Below are 16678 nucleotides of genomic sequence, written 5' to 3'. Positions count from 1 at the left end.
TTTTTCTTAGCTCTTATTAACTGCAGAGCCGTGTAGACGTTCAGGCTCCTTCACCAGGGATGCGAAGCCCTACACAAGATGGCTTTGTTTGGTTTCGGGATAATCTTCCAGCACAACAGAACCCTACCGTGCGATTTCTCACCATTTTGTCTTTCCCCAAGCTGTTCTCTCAATCTGGAGAGCCCTCCCCACTCTTCCTGCCTAGGAAAACCCCACTCACCCCTGAGGCTGCAATTTGCATGCTAACCCCCCCCCCCCAAAGTCTCCTCTCACCTTCTTGGAATTAGTAGCTCTTTAGTCAATATTTCTACAGCAATTTATGTGTATTTCTCCTGGTATCATAATGCATTTATTTAAACGTGTTGCCTCTATTGGCTGGCAAACTCCTTAAACCTCGGAAATGTGTCTTATTTATCACCATTTCTTATCAGCTGCTAGCATATGACTTTCCACATATTTGTTGCTCATTATATAATGAAAGAAAAGCAGAGAGAGGAACTGGTCAAGGTCAGAGTGGATGGGGAGCCTGGGGGCGGGGGAAGACGTGATTGGTGGAGAGCCTTTACCTGCTTCTCATTGGCTTGGACTTGCTTTAGAATATGGCCAACCGGGATGAAAACTTTGGGTTGTGAAGATCAGGTATAGAGAATAGTAATGAGGGGGGCACTGGACTATGGATAATGTGAGGGACTCTAGCTAAAGAGAGGATCCTGTGACACAAAATCTTGCATGTGTACAACGTAGCCTTTTCGCAGGCAGATCAGGCCAATTGTAAAGCCCTTCATCAGCAGGAAATTTAATTATTCTGCCCATTTAAGAAGATACATGGCCTCTTTGTGTCATCCAGACTGCTGCCTAGTTAGCTGTTGCTGCTGGTGTGTTTATTGTCTGATGCCGTAACGAGATGGGAGTCTGACTGATAGTACGGTGATGACCCATGGCTGTGCCCATTTATTTAATTGTAGGAAAGATGGGCAAGGGGATATTGATTAATGAGATTTCCTTGACCCTTAATTATTCTTTTCATATGTTGCTCCTTTATCAACCTGTATTTTCAGCAGCACAAACGAAAAATGAAAAATATTATCTTTTAATATTGTGTCTCCCAGAATAATAAAATTCATGGTCCTCCTTCTGGATGCCCTCACCCAAATACGTCTGTTAAGTTTGCATCTTTATTATGTGTGTCCTCTATGCATCCTTTAGGTATATGTTAGATGTATCTATTTAACCATCCTTCAGTCCATGCTTAGTCCTATCTTCCATTAGTGAAACGGTTGCTAGTTGTGAGTACAGATGGAAAGAAACATAGATAACTTATATCCTGAATATTTCAATTTTCAATCAGCTGTTTTCCATGAGGACAGATACCGTCTTGTCCAGCCCTGGGTTCCGTGGGGGACATATATCTACAAAGAAAATGTCAGACAAATGTAGACTTATTTCTAGCTGAGGTCTGGCTGCCAACCCATGTTGGACCCCATGTCAACCCTCTCCGGTTCATGGGGAAGGTCTCTAATGACAGAACTTTAAAATTGATTTTAAAGGATTATTGTTTTAACGTAGTGTGCTTTTTATCTCTCTTTCTTTTTGGTCTCAGTTTCATTCTCTGGTACCTTTCTTCAAATGAACTATTACTTGTATTTGAATAGATTATTTAGCTTTCAAAACATACCCCCCCCCCCCCAATTAAAATCTCGTAGTTGCCAAACTTCATTAAGATAAATGGAAGTGTTCATCTGTCCCCCCGCCCCTCCCACCTCCAGCCTCGCTGGCTGTGGGGTCAATAAAAGTGATGTTAAGCAAGAGAGGGTAAGGCTGGTGAACACTGTCATTATTTTTTTAATCCTCATCTGAGTATATTTTTCCATTATTTTTATTTTTATTTTTTAGATAGAGTGGGGGGAGATAGATAGATAGATAGATAGATAGATAGATAGATAGATAGATAGAGAGAGAAACATGGATGTGAGAGAGACACATCAATTGATTGGTTGCCTCCTGCACAACCTGACCGGGGATGGGGATCGAACCCGAAACCAAGGTATGTGCCCTTGACTGGGAATCAAATCCTTGACTCTCTGGTTTGGGGCCAACGCTGTAACTGCTGAGCCAAACTGGCCAGGGCAGGCTGGTGCACACTTTTAAATGTCACTAAGTACTTTCAGGAAGGAGCTGGCCTGCGATTGTGTTGAATGATGGGTATGCTTTCAACCTAATGGCCGTGACTGGCTGACCCAACAACAGTTTGCATTATAAGCATGGCTGTTCAAACACCTGCATTTTGCAAGTTATAACCAGTAGTGAGTACTTCTTAAACTTTAAAAAAATACACTGAAAAGTAAAAATCAGAACAATGCAAGACAAACCAAACCCTGAGACTGACAAGTAGTCAAGGATGGCACCCAAGAAAGAAAAAGAAACAAGAGTATAGCCAACCTTTTTTTTTTTTTAATTAGAGTATATTATATTTCCAAACTGGATACACTAGAAATTGGCAATGCAACATAAGATGCAAAGGAATATACCAGTTACTGTCAAAATGACCCTGTACAGCCTTGTAATGCAAAAAGCTTTTATACAATACAAATTTTCAGTAATGTACACAAACCTTGATAGTATGATCATCTGAACATAACATGAGGGGTTAAAAAAAGGACAGAAGGAAAGTGCTGAGAACACTAACTGCATTACTATGGAAAAATAAGCTAGCTTTCATTGAAGAATGCATAGTGAAAACAACTGAAGTTAGTTGGCAGGTGAATTTCTCAAAGACGTTAGTGTTTTACATGGAAAGGAATACATCCTTCCCTGAGTATCAAACTGCAAACCAAATTCAGGGCTACGCATTATCTCAGTGGAGTCTGAAAAATGCTGTAGATTTTTTTCTTTATTAATAACAATAATAATAATAATAATATAAAAAGTCAAACAAACTCCAAACACACCTTTTCTCACTCAGAAAACTTTTATAATTTACCAGAAAGATTGATGACTCTTTCCAAAGTGCTAAAAAAGTTGCCCAATTACATTAAGCATAACGAAGTCATTCAAATACAAGTTCAGTGGCAAGCAGGGAAATGCATGGCATTTGAACAGTAAACGTCTCCTTCCAACACCCCTTGCGGTCTTGCACGCTGCAGCCTAGGGCCTCATATTGCACACGCGGCATGCTGTGAAGGCTGCAGTCCTCGTGGCTGGGCCACCCTCGCAGGTTTTCAACCTGCCGGCGCTGGCGTGTGAGTCACCTTTCCTGCCAGCCTCTGTGGGATCACCGTGGCCCTCTTTCCTGTCATCACTGAACTTGTAATTTTGAAAGCACATTATTAGCCAAGTGGCACATTCTCCATTATATGGGGATAAAGACATAACTTTAAAAAAAAAAAACAACAACAGAAAAAACAAACAACCCACCCATTAGCCCAGTATTCTTGGAGTGTATTATAATTGTCTGTAGTGTCTTTAACTGAGACATTGACATGGTGAGGTCGATCGGCGTTTCACACGTGGCCAAGAACAAACGTCCGCAGGAGGGTGATCCCGCCCCAGCCGGCTCAGCCTCCCTGCCCCCGGGGGCATCTCCTTAGTGTAAACAGGTTTGCCAGAGCCAGTGACTGGCAAAGGGGAGTGGAGCAGACCTGCTAGGTCTGGGGGAAGAAGGGTGGGTGTGTGGGTGGTGGGGGAACCATAGTGTGGACAGTCGGTACAGTCTTCTGTCTTCCTTACAACTGTACCAATTCAAGGGGGCTCTCAGTGAAGCAAGCTGACTAGGAAGAGAATCAGGGATGCTTTGACTTTCCCCTGGTGAAACAGATGTAAAAACAAAAACCAACTCGAGGGTAACACCTGGTGGAAAACAGCAGCGCAGTAAGAAGCCTTCCTCCTGTACACGGGTTCTTCAATAGATAAATACTATATAAACTTTGATATCCCACACGTCCCATTATTATACACAGCACATTGCTTCCTGCTCTTTCAGCCCGTTTCATAAAGGAAATTCTGTTGTCTTAAAAATACAGCCTATAACATATTCAGCCAAAGATTCGTTTCCTTTTCTTCTTTTTAAGTCACCCATTATTTTCAAAGATTAGCAGAGGGCCGTGCTACCAATCACGTCTGCTTCTTGCTGCAATAAAGTGCCGCACCTGTTGCCATTTCAATGACCACAAAATAAGAGCTTTAAATAAGTATCAAGTTAGCCTCCTACCAGGTTATAGCTACCAGGCGTTAACAACATGGAACACAGAATGATTACGAACATGGAGAATATGCTTGAGCCAGCTGACCTGCAGACACACTGGATACTTCTCAGGGGTATCAACGGAACCGTAGGACTGAACAGCACCTTGTTTTGGGGTGGTTATATGTCAACGAGGTTGTGACAGAATTTTCAAACATCGTCTGCTCGTTCCATATAAAAGGTACATTTTCTTTAATTTTTTTGTTTTTTTGCAGATGAGAAACAAAAACGAGTGCAAGACCAAAGCACTGTGCAAAACTGCCATTTCCTTTTTTTTTTTTTTTAGTCTGAGCATTTATACCCAGAATTGATCCAAACCCCTTTTAATCTCCTTGGCTGGATTTATCAACCATAAATTTTTTTTACTCACACTATTTTTTTTTCCTGCAAACAAATGGTAACCACTGAATTAATACATGATATATATATATAGATATATAGATATATCTATATATATATAAAATCTGCCCTTAAAAAATGACGCACTGCATGTGTCCCCACACACTGTGTCCGTACGGACACACAGCACTCGGTTTTGTGATGTTGGCCACAGTGCTGCGGGACATGTCTTCCAGATGGGGCTCTTGCTGCCTCGTCTTCACAACCAGAGGAGATCGGAGCGCAAGGTCTCCAGCTCTGTTGGAAATCTCCAGCAGCACCACGGCGTCTACCATTCCTTCACCGCCACTCACCAGGCCCCACCCCTCTGTAGCCGAGCTCCAGGGGAAGGTGAGGAAGGAGCTGGGGGGACTGCAGTGGATGAACCACCCCGGAGGGAAAAGCACGCTCATCGCTGGGAAAGAAGCCAGTACGAAGAATGTGCAATAGAAATCTCATGGCACACGACACACCGCTTTCTCTTCCAGAACCCGCAAACGCCCACACACCCCATTCACCCGACAGAAAACAAAAATGCACCAGTAGGGAAGCTTACAAGTGCTGGTTGCGATTAAGGACACTCTCTTTAGGGTTTAACAAGACAAAACTCCTTTCAGACAAAAAGTATGGAGAAGTGCTGAGTGGCGTGGGTGGCCGGGGAGGCTTGCCCCTGACGGGAGATGGAGCAGGAGGTCACCTCTCTGAAGACTGGATAAAGCAGCGTCCAGGTCAATGCAATAGGTATACGCACAGAGCCAATTCCCTATTCCTCACTAAAGATATACAGTACGCGTGGTTCAGGCCCGCGGCGGGGCCTGTAGGTTTTGCAGCAACATACACCTGCTGGGGTTGTATTTAAGTTTTGTGGGTTTTGTGTGTGTGTGTTTTTTCCTCTGTCACTTTGTTTTTGGTACAGAGCATGGCTGCCCTCAGACAGTCTCTGCTCTCTCTCTCAGTCCGAGATAGGCGAGGAAGGAGTGTTTGGGCGAGGGGATGCTGGGAGGTGCAGTCTGAGGTCGGGGCGGGTGGAATGTGAGATCCAAGTGGTTCTTGGGGTATAACATTGTCAAGGGAATGAGATGGGCAAAATCCGAGTTCCGGTACTTGTCAAAGCGCAAAGGGGAGCCGTTGAAGGCCAGAGCCTTGAGTGCCAGGTTGGGCTCTGAGCTGCTGCCGTGGGCAGCCGACAAGGCCACGGTCTGCAGAGCCTGGGAGGCGGACATGACCGACAGGGGCGACAGGAGGTTCCGGGGGCTCCCGACCACGAGGAGCGGGGCCCCGGGGCCGGCCGGTTTCTTGGGGGCGGGACACAGGCCCTTCCTGTCCTCCTCGGGGCAGTCCCCACTCTGGTGCTTCTTGACGTGGCGGCTGAAGACGAAAGGGTGTGTGGTCTTGAACAGGCACTCTTCGCAGCTGAAGGTCTGGCGCGGGGCGTGCTTCAGCTTCTTGTGCAGGTTGAGATTGTCCTTGCGTTTGCAGCTGTAGCTGCACTGGTCACAGTGGAAGGGCCGCTCCCCGGTGTGCACGCGCACGTGCTCGATGAGCTTGTTGGCGGTCTTGGACAGGTAGCCGCACTGGTCGCACTTGTAGTGGTTGCCGAGGCGATGCTCCCGGGTGTGCGTCTCCAGCTCCAGCTGGTTGGCCTTCACCGTCTGGCAGATCCGGCACTTGTACTCCATCTTGTAGTGGGTCTTGAGGTGGCACTCCATGGCAGCAGGGCGGTTGGTGGAATAGATGCAGAGTGGGCACCTGCCGGGGAAGCAGTGACAGGGAGGGTCAGCCGGCCAGGTTCTGCCGTGGGCCCGCGTCTACCCTCCTCACCAGCCACCCTGCAGACCCTGAGGCCTGGCTGCCCCTGCCCGGCCCTGCTGCCTCTCGGGCTAACATGACCCTCCTGGGCTCTTGGCGGGCAGGAGCCGTCCCCCCGAGGAGGAGCTCTGAGGAGGTGGCTCAGCCTACTCTGGTCTCCTGGTGGGAGCAGCGGACACCACCCCTCAGGGAGGGTAGCAGAGAAAGGGGGAGAATTAGCCGAGGCTCCCCGCCATCCTCCCCGCCCCCCTCCGAGCCCGCCCCACCCCCACCGGACATAGCAGAGGTCTAAGCCTCAGACCTCCCCTCTAGATGGGAGCAACACAAAGAATCGACGTTTCATGCACCACACCAAGCACACGCAGAAAGGCTAAGAGTTTTAAAGAACAGCTTACAGGGGAAAGCTACCTCCAGCAAACAGAAAGTCGTAGGGTCAGAGTCGTGCTTATGAAAGGCTGTTAGGATGAGAAGGCCTGTGTGTGTCTGTGTGAGTGTGTGTACATAGACCTGTACTCACAGCACCTGTCTCCTACAGCTGCTTCTGCACCAGGGAAGGACGGTGAGGACCAGGACAGGGGCATGGGAGGACGCCCACGCCAGCCGTCTACTAGTGAGGGACAAGGAGGGCGGGTGACACCTGCTCTCTGGAGCTCGAGGACATTATCGGACATTATTGCATCATGAGAATAATAATAATCCAACAGGATCATAATTCTCAGTGGGCAGGACCGTATCTTACATTTCTTCTGCATTCTGTACAGTGCTTGGCACGTGCTCAGCACAGGGCAGGCAGTGCCATGTCTGGTCTCTACACATAGTTTAGGCAGATTCTGGTCCCAGCCCCGTCACCTTACTGGGTTCTAGCTGGATGTGCCCTGGGCCAAAGCCTGGGCCTCTCCGTGGCCTGGTTTCTCCACCCTCTGCAGGAGGCTGCGCTGCCCCCCGCCTCCCGGCTGTCCAGAGGGGCTGCAGGGGCAGTGCGGGCATGTTGACAAATCTGCTCTTTGAGAAGCTGCCAGGCTGAGTCAGTGGCTGATCTGATAGCTGCTGTAGCGTGTTTGCTCTCTTACAAACAGAATGCAAATGCAAAAGTGGCTGCCTCCGCTGGGGCCGGGCCGCAGGGCAGGGCCCGGGAGTGAGGTGTGCTCTGAGGGTTTGCAGAGGTGTTCAGCAGAGCCCAACACGACCAAGTGCACCGTGCCCTGCTCCTCAGCGCCAAGCTCGCCGTTAGCCTTTGAACCTCAGCTCACAGAAGAGTGCACACGAGAGAAATAAAAGCCCATTCCCAGGTCAGGTGCACACACAACCCCTACGCCAAGCTGGGCCTTACCTAGAGGAGTCTGAAACTCACCACTGTCCTGAGCTACGGCAAAAGAAAAATAATAGTATAATCTTATTTGATCTGCATTATGAACAGGATATAGAGTACAAGCAGTTCCATCACAGAAAAGCAATTTAGACATCGGCAGTCTGTCCCACTTGAAGGACATTTCTGTGACACCCACAGCTCAGTCTGTCTCTCGCTGCTCAGGGAAAGTGCTAAGGGCGCAGCGGGGTCCCGTTATTTATCGTCACGGCACTCTCTCAGGCAAATTAATTCTCTGATATGGCAAAGGGAAAACAAAACCAAACCAAACAAAACAAAACAAAGACTCACTGTATAGCCAGAAGGCATTATGAATTTTTTCAAAGTATTCTTCTACGGGGTCATCCTAGAACATAAACTATTACACAGGGGACCGTTAGCACCGCATGGGAAGTGTCTGTTTCGGCAAAGCATCAGCATCACTGTGCATTCTCCCCAGTGGCTCGGAGGCCCGGGACCCCTCGGTCCCCGAGGCAAGGCTAACGGGCGGGGCTGCTACTGGCCAGGCCGCAGCTGACGGCTGACGGGACGATCGGGAAGGGCAGTGAGCACTAGTCCAACCACAGAAATACATGGCTTTTCTTTATAAATAAGACTGCGCAGGTTTTAGAAAGGGACAGTGGGAACAAACCAAATCAAATTCCCGTGTACTGGTTGTCTTGAATTATAACTGCCCCTCCCCCATCCCGTGAGACCTCCCCTCCCCCTCCCACCTAAGCACCCCAAGACTGAACAAAATGGAATTTCACAGTAGGTGCTGTTTCCCGACTCTGCTGTTTGGGCGGGGTTTTGACGAGGGTCTTCCTGACCAGGCAGGAGCTGGGGTGGGCAGGGCGGACAAGCCCGTGCTGCCCCCAGCACTGGCCTCCCAGGGCGCTGGGTCTCTCCATCCCAGACCCGCTCAAGAGGTCATGCCACCCCCTGGTAAGTTGTGAGTTTCAAAGGTCAAAGTGTTTTAAGACAAGGTATTTATCCCGTTGTATTAAGTAAAATGCAATTTTTCATTCATTTAAATTACATGATCATTTCAGCTAAACATGAGCAATCCTGCCTTGAAAATTATGTCTCCTGTGCCCAGCGACTAGGCGTCTTTCTCTCTCCTAGACCGTAAGTGCCTTGTGAACAGGGACCCTGATTACAGAATCACAGGAAGATTAAATTCTGGTCATGGTAGGACATCAACTTCCTGAGGGTGGAAATTAGGTTTTATTCCTTGTTTGCCCTCTAGTACCTCATCAAGCCAGACGCACAGTGCATTTGATAATAACTGATTAGACTCACTTCAGACCAGAGGGCTTCCTGCAAATACTGGTTAATGACGATGCTAACTGTCTAGGTCTTTGGGGGAGGAATCTGAGTACGTGACTGACAATGTCAGCTCTCGGGCAGGGAGACCCCAGTTCTGGCTCCTGGGAAGGCACGAGGCACATCTGCAGGGACCCGAGAGGCACATCTGCAGGGACCCGAGGGCACATGGGTCTTGCGTGGAAAATGCCACCTCCCGCCTGTGCAGACTTGAGGTGGGGTGTGGATGAAGTGGTTGTAATGCTTATTTAAAAGATAGATGGCAAATCACCTAAAAAAAACCAGAGATGGTGACGTGCAGTGACAGAATGATGATTGATACTTGGGGACACTAACCCCAGTCCATTAATATCAAGTCTGAACAAACTCCCGCGGCCCCCTGCGTGCTGAGAGGATCCATGTGCCTTCCTGCTGGCTCCGAGTCCTGTACAGTGGCTTCTCCTGCTGATGTCTGCCAACCCTTCGGGGACAGGTCTCCTTCCCATCCAGCTCAAGGCAGCAGAGGTGCCTCACTCCCCACCTACCACACTCTCCCTCTCCAGTACCCCAAAACTTCAGGGGAGGGGGCGGGGAAGGACGGGGAAAGGGTGTGTAATAACAACACAGTAAAAGGTTCTGTACTTGCTTTCCTTACTTGAGCCCACCGGTGGGGACAGTGTGGCATTTCTTGTGCTCCAGCAGCTGTTCGGGGGTCTTCATGAACTTGTGGCACACGTCACACTCAAACATCCGGGTGATGAGGTGTATCTGCAGGTGGCGCTCGAACATGTTCTTCGTCTTGCAGACAAAGTTGCAAAAAACGCATTCGAACCCTGGAAGGACCGAAGCTGGGTGTACAGGTGCGTGGGGCAGAGGGGCAGGAGGGCAGGAGCAGGCCAAGATCCCCTTCCTCCACCCTCTCCCCATTTACACCCTTCCAGACGCTGTTCCCTGCATCTCTGTGCTAAACGAAGTTCCAGGTTTGGCATCAATGGCACACTGTCCCCGCCCCCACATTGGGTGCAAATCTAGCCAAAGGGAATGTTCCTGAATCTACTGTCTATTTCCGACATCACTGCTGACCGGCGGTCACCCTCCGGAGTGGGGAGGGCCAAGCAGGCCAGCCCCCCACCCCCCTCACCTTTCTCTGGCTTTTCCTCGCTATTCAGGGGGGGCTGGCTCCCCGGCACGACTGAGATGACCAGCAGGTTGTTCCCACTCTTGTTTTTCTGGGAACTGTCCGAATCGTCTTTGCTGTTAGCTGAATCACTCAGCGCGGAGAGGGAGGATGATGAGGGGCTATTTGATTCACTCGGGGTCTTCCTGTCTTCCCCTGAAAAATAAAATAAAAATAGTCTGTGAGGAGACGTAAACCCTAGAATAACAGCAGTTGGGAGGTGTGGGCTGTGTCTCATGGCGACCTCATCATGCAGGGAGCACGAGCTGAGGTCCCAGCTCCTCCAGTGCACCCACTGGGGTCCCAGGTCCGTCATTTCTGGTGATGACACTCGTACTTGGGGCCAAGAGCAGGTCCTCATTCATCGGACGAGTGTTCATGCAATAATTAGAACAAAATGACAATAATAGCTAAGATGTACTGTAAGTGTTGTACCAAGTTCCAGAAACTGGGACATGCTTTAAATGCTTTGTCTCATGTTATTCTGCCTCCCCAAAACTGCTGAGGCACAACTATTATCACCCCCATTTTACAGATGAGGGAAGGGAGGCTCAGTGTTAGTCAGCTGGTCTGACTACAGCATCCGTGTCCTTCATCAGTGCACTGGATTCTCCCTCAAAGTCAGGAGTAAACAGTCAATAGACCACTAAATCTAGTGGCTTTCATTCAAGACAGTGTATCAGAGACAGAATTTACCACTGCTACTGAAACAACAGAAAGAAACCCAGACACAACATATCAAACAACAGTTTTCACACGATCAGACGTCAGGAGATGCAGAAGAATGATCCCTGGGAGGTAGAAAGAAAAGAGCCGGGCCCTGCACCCCCCTGTGAGACTTTCCAGGCTGCAGTGTGGGAGGCAGTATGGAGGTGGAGCCTGACGGACCTGCTGGTTTGAGGGGACAGAGTTGAGGGTCTGGCAGATCGACATGGCTGGGTCTTGCAGGACAGAGGATCAGAGAGGAAGAACTAAGAGACCTGCAGAGGGTCTCCTGGGAGTATGCAGCAGAATATGGATCAGAGCTTGTGTTCGAGGGGAAAAAGCCATCCGAAAGGCTTAGAGAACAGTGCCTGTTTCCACTGGCCAGATTGGAAAAAAATCATAATTCCTAGGGCACTGGATAGAAAACTGAGGAAGTTCTTTTGGTAGTGGGTAATAATTAGCCTCGGACGGAGCACTGCTCCAGACCTGTCTGACAAGTCATAAAAGTTTCCGAGTAATTAACTGGTCAAGAATATTTATAGGAATATAAAATATCCAGCACCTAATAAGGTAAATCACAATGTCTGACACCTAAATAAAGATTCTCAGGCATGCAAAGAAACAAGAAAACATAACCCAAATGGGGAGAATATCAACCAATGAAAACAAACCCAGTTGTTAGAATTTGCAGACAAGGACATAAGAACAGCAATATAACTGGATTCCATATCTTCAAAAAGTTAAGTAGAGAGATGGAAGATATAGAAAAGACCCAAATCAAATTTCTAGAGATGAAAAGCACAATGTCTGTGATGAAAAATATGCTGGATGAGATCACTAGCAGTTGATACAGCAGAGGAAAAGATTAGTGAACTAATTGCAATAGAAATAATCTGAAATGAAACAGAGAGAAAAGATTCACAAAAATAAAAAGAACATCAGTGAACTGTGGGATGCCTTCATCAGCTTAGTGTAAGTTTAACGGAAGTCCCTGATGGGGTTAGGAGGGCAGAAACAATATTTGAAAAGCCCCAAAACTTTCCAAGTTTGAGGAACACCATACACCCACAGATCCAAGAAGTGCAATGAGTCCCAAGCAGAAGAAAGATAAAGAAATCTATACAAGGCACATCATAATCAAATTGCTCAAAACCAGTGATAAATAAAAAGTCCTAAAAAGAGCCAGATGAAAAAGGACACGTTATGTGCAGAGAGGGAAAAGTAAGGATGACAGCAGATTTCTCACTGGGAACAATGCAAGTGAGAGCAATAGAACAACATCTTTAAAGTACTGAAACAACTATGAAAACTTCCTTCACAAACAAAAGCAAAAACAAAACAAACTGGAATAAAAACTCTGAGAAAATCAACCACCAGCAGACCTGAATTACAAGAAATGTTTAAAGCAATTCTTCAGGCAGAAGGAAAATGACACCAAATGTAAAATTGGATCTACATAAAAAAATGAAAAGCACCAGAAATGACAACTACATGGGCCCATATATGAGTTTTTCTTATTACGTGAATCTCTTTAAAAGGTAATAAAACTAATTTTGTTTAAAAATACCAGCAATACTGTAAGGTTTATAACACATACATATATGAGAACAATACCATAGCGGCTGGAGGCAGAGAAATGGAAGTATGCTATTGTGGGGTCTTATACTACACTGATAAGTTTTTTTTTTTTTAATATGTTTTTATTGATTTTTTTTCTTAGAAGGGGGAATGAGAGAGAGAAAGAAACATGGATGTGAGAGAGATACATTGATTGACTGCTTCCTGCACGCCCCCTACCGAGGATCGAGCCCACAACCCAGGCATGTGCCCTGACTGGGAATCGAATCGGGACCTCTCAGTCCATGGGCTGTTGCTCAGTCCACTGAGCCACACCAGCCAGGCTACACGGTGATAAACTGGAGATGTACTTTATAAACCTCACATAACCGGAGAGTTATATATTATGCATGGTTCAGGAGATTATATTGTCAAGATGTCGATTCTCCCCAAACCAATTCAACACAAACTCACAGTTTTACGTTAAGGTAGAAAATATAGGGGGAGACTGTGCTGTAGATCCAAAGAGTGGACTTGCCCTACTGGATTAAATATTTCCTTGAAAGTAAACCGTAAGTTAAAATTAATATTCTGCTGGTTGGTTTTCTTCCCTACAGATAAATCCCCAGAAGTGGGATTACTGGTCACAGACCACTACATTTTCAAGCTCTCGGTATATACGACCAAACGGTTCCCCTAACTTCTGTTGCTTGGGCCGTAGGCACAGAGTGCCAGCAGAAGCCGGCGACACTGGGCGACACTATTAAATGTGCTCCTAACTCAACAGGTTAACAGAAGCCCCTCCTGAGCTTTCCTTGACTGCTTAGTGAGGCTGCACATTTCTCCTTATGTGAAGCAATGAGCTTTTATTTCTGTTACTGTGCATCGACTGTTAATGTTCTTTCTAAATTCTTCAATTAGAGACCTGGAGTGTTTCTTTGCAGTTTATATGAACTTTCTACATAAATGTATTAGCTTTTCGTCATTTTTACAAACACATTTTCAGAATGTGGGTTTTTTGTTTTGTTTTTCCCTCTCACTGTGTTTGATGAATATTCCACTGTTTTCTTCAAGCCCTTCTAGGGTAGATTGTAAACAAGGATTGTGTAAGTTATTCTGGTGTCAGTGAGGTAAGGTATTGATGGCTGTATTTTCCAAATTGTTATTCAAATTCCTGCCATTATTACAGCATTTAAAAACTGCCGCAGGCCCTGGCCGGTTTGGCTCAGTGGTTAGAGCGTCGGCCTGTGGTCCTGAGAGACCCGGGTTTGGTTCCCGCTAAGGGCGCGTACCTCGGTTGCAGTTTGTCCCCGGCCCTGGTCGGTTGTGCGGGTGGCAGCCACTCTATGTGTTCCTTTCACATCGATGTTTCTCTCTCTCTCTCTCTCTCTCCCTCCCACTCTACCTGAACAAAAAATGGAAAAATGTCCTCGGGTGAGGATAAAAAATAAAAAATAAAAAATAAAAACTGCCGCAGAATTTGCAGAGAAAGTCAGGAGCACCGGCAGGGATATTTCCCCCTTGCTGATGTTTTCTGCAGGGACAAGGAGCTGGGAGGGGGAGAAAGAGAGTGAGGGAGGGGTCTCTGCAGAAACACCCACACCGAGGACACCCTTCAGATGGCCGCTCCCACCCCATTCGCAAGCATGCCTCAGGTAAGAGTGGCCAGCAGGGACATAGGACAAGGCACAAGGGCTCGGTGGAAGCCCATAGAAAAATGTTCTGTATCGATTAAAACTCATCCTGGAGATCACAACCTCGGGTGGGTAACCAGACAGCGCTGCAGGTTTCCTCGGGCACCTGCGTAAATGGTGCCCGTTCCCGTGACAGGTGAATCAAATGAGCGAACAAGGCTCACAAAACCAGAGATTTGAAGTCCAACTTCTTTCCAGCCATTGTGGTTGCTGTGGTTTGGTTGAGGGGGGCAGTGGTGGAGGGGCTGTGTGGTGGGAGGGAGGAGGAAGGTTCTGGGTTGGGTTTGGGCATACTTTGGGGAGGAGAAGTTTAGAAGAACGGGGAGTATAACAGAAAAGAGAGAGGGGAAAAGAATATCTGAACACCAGTGGAAATGGGAGAGGCTGGCCTCTCCCCCCATTAGCCACTCCAGAACTGCGGAATGGAATGTGTCTTTAAGCCGGGTTTCCCGGCTCACCTGCTGCCCATGGTGCTAATGTGGTTATGGTCAGACAACCCACTGTAAAAACGGCACCTTCTCACTCAGCAGAACTGCTGTCTGCAGGCCTCCAAGTCAGAGCCGCTCAACTTACTGACAAAAACAAACTTTTATTGCTGTTGGCACCCCAGAGCCAAAGCGACCAGGAAAGCAACGAGAGATCCTTCTGGGCCGTGCACATCATCAGCACAGTCAGGGGAATTTCCCTCCCCGAATCCTTCACGTGCTGACGATGGGAGGGGCTGGCCCACACCCAGGCCTGCAGTGGGCGACCTCAGCTGTGAGCTCTCATTCTCACACAGCCCCCCCCCCCCCCCCCGTGTCATTTGTAACCATCACTTGCGAGAGGATAATTGCACAGCGGGTGGAGTCAAAATGTTAACATCATTAAGTGGAAGAAGTTAACCAGAATGGCCAGAGTCTGAAATGAAAGGCAAGCACTGGCTGTCTTGGCCGTGGCCCAGGAAGTGGCTCGGTTGACCCAGGAGCATCTGGGTTTCTGTGCCCCTGAACAGACCTGCCACGCCGTCACGGAGTGTGTCGGGCCCCAGTGTCATGAGGGGCACGGAGCCCGCAGAGGTAGGTGCACAGCGCCCTGGCCCAGCAACACAGAGAGGTCCAACCCTTGCCAAGGGTTCTGTGGGGCCGTCAGAACAGCAGCGATACAGAGAGAAGGCTCTAGAATGAAAACTGTTCTGGTCTGAGTTTCTTGAGTCATGTCTGATTGTTGACCTGGGGCAGAATAGCTCACCTCCATTAGGCCTGTTCTTAGCCTCTATAGTGTGATAACAGCTGTACTGACCTCAGAGGGTCGTTAGGAGGCTGACATAGGACCCAGGGTGCAAAGGTGCAAGCCTGGGGCATCGGGAGAGCCTAATGGCTGCTACTAGGATGATGATGATGACAAGCAAACAGCTCAGCACCTCCCAAACGTCCCAACGTGTGAGGGTTTCAGACCAGCAGGTGCACAAGCCGTGCCTGGCCACAGCATTGTGGCCACAGGGCAGTGTGGCTCTGCTACCCTGGGGACGGAAAGGGCAGCGTCCCATGAGGATGAGGAGGCTCCGCCCGGTGGGCAGGCAGGCTGGGGCGCGGGGGATGGAGACGAGGACAGGCAGAATGGTCACCTGTGTGCTTGGTGCCAATGTGAGCCTTTATCTCTGCTTCCTCCATGGTGACGAAGTCGCAGGCGGTACAGCAGATGGAAAACATCCACTGCTCCTTGTCCACGTGGAGCGACATGTGGCTGACAAACTGGACGTTGAGCTCGGTCTCAAATCCACACACGTGGCAGCTACAGGAGGGGGTGAAGGCAGAGGGGGGAGAGAGGGGTGATATTCTAAATGCAGGCCACCCACTCACACCCTGTACACCCAGAAAACGGGCTCGGACACACTTCCCTCCCCGCCGAGAGGTTTCGCATTAGGAAATTCTTCTGCTGTCGAAGTGGTCACCGTGCTGAACGGATTTAGTGCCAGCGTAATGAAACAGTCCCATGCATGCGATAATGATGCTAAGTAATCATAGAGTTAATTAAAAAGTACAGATTCCAGATGCTGCACGTCTCCTAACAGGTTCCGCTGGGCTAAGGGGTGCAGTGCAGCCCTGCCAAGATGTGAGCGGGGCTGGTAGGCGGAGCGGCTCGGGCACCCCGCGCCGCGCCTCCGCCGCCTCCGCGTGGGAAGGAGCGCACACCGGTCCTGCCTGCGACAGCTCCCGACGGAAGCCACCCATCCATGCAGACATTTCATGCAAAAGCAAGTTTCTACCAATCCGTACGGCCTCTCTCGTGGGCAAGATTGGGTAGAAAGCCTGAAACTTGGGGTTTTAAGGCGAACCAAACCAAATACTGATTGATGGTTAGAATGGGAGAAAACCGTAAGATTCCGGGTGCTCAAGGACAAAACACGACTCAGGGAAAATAATCTATACCTTCCCGGCTACTTCCTCAGGGTTCTCAGGTTTACTTTTCCTAGTCTGTTTTCCTTA

General features: G+C 48.4%; 1 protein-coding gene across 1 annotated transcript in view; it reads right to left on the bottom strand.

Annotated features, from left to right (window-relative positions):
- Positions 1–5507: 5507 nt before the first annotated feature.
- ZNF827 (zinc finger protein 827) overlaps positions 5508–16678 on the bottom strand; it is a 161233-nt gene continuing 150062 nt past the window's right edge. The window contains exons 11-15 of the mRNA XM_036241328.1: positions 15817–15983; positions 10219–10410; positions 9733–9910; positions 7758–7790; positions 5508–6367 (exon numbers count right to left, since the gene is read on the bottom strand). Coding sequence (XP_036097221.1) covers positions 7775–7790; positions 9733–9910; positions 10219–10410; positions 15817–15983 — 553 coding nt within the window. The 3' untranslated portion in view covers positions 5508–6367; positions 7758–7774. The remainder of the gene's footprint in view (positions 6368–7757; positions 7791–9732; positions 9911–10218; positions 10411–15816; positions 15984–16678) is intronic.

This window comes from Molossus molossus, unplaced genomic scaffold, assembly GCF_014108415.1.
Source record: "Molossus molossus isolate mMolMol1 unplaced genomic scaffold, mMolMol1.p scaffold_m16_p_4, whole genome shotgun sequence".
Taxonomy (NCBI): Eukaryota; Metazoa; Chordata; class Mammalia; order Chiroptera; family Molossidae; genus Molossus; species Molossus molossus.
This window is presented reverse-complemented; position numbering and strand designations above follow the sequence as displayed.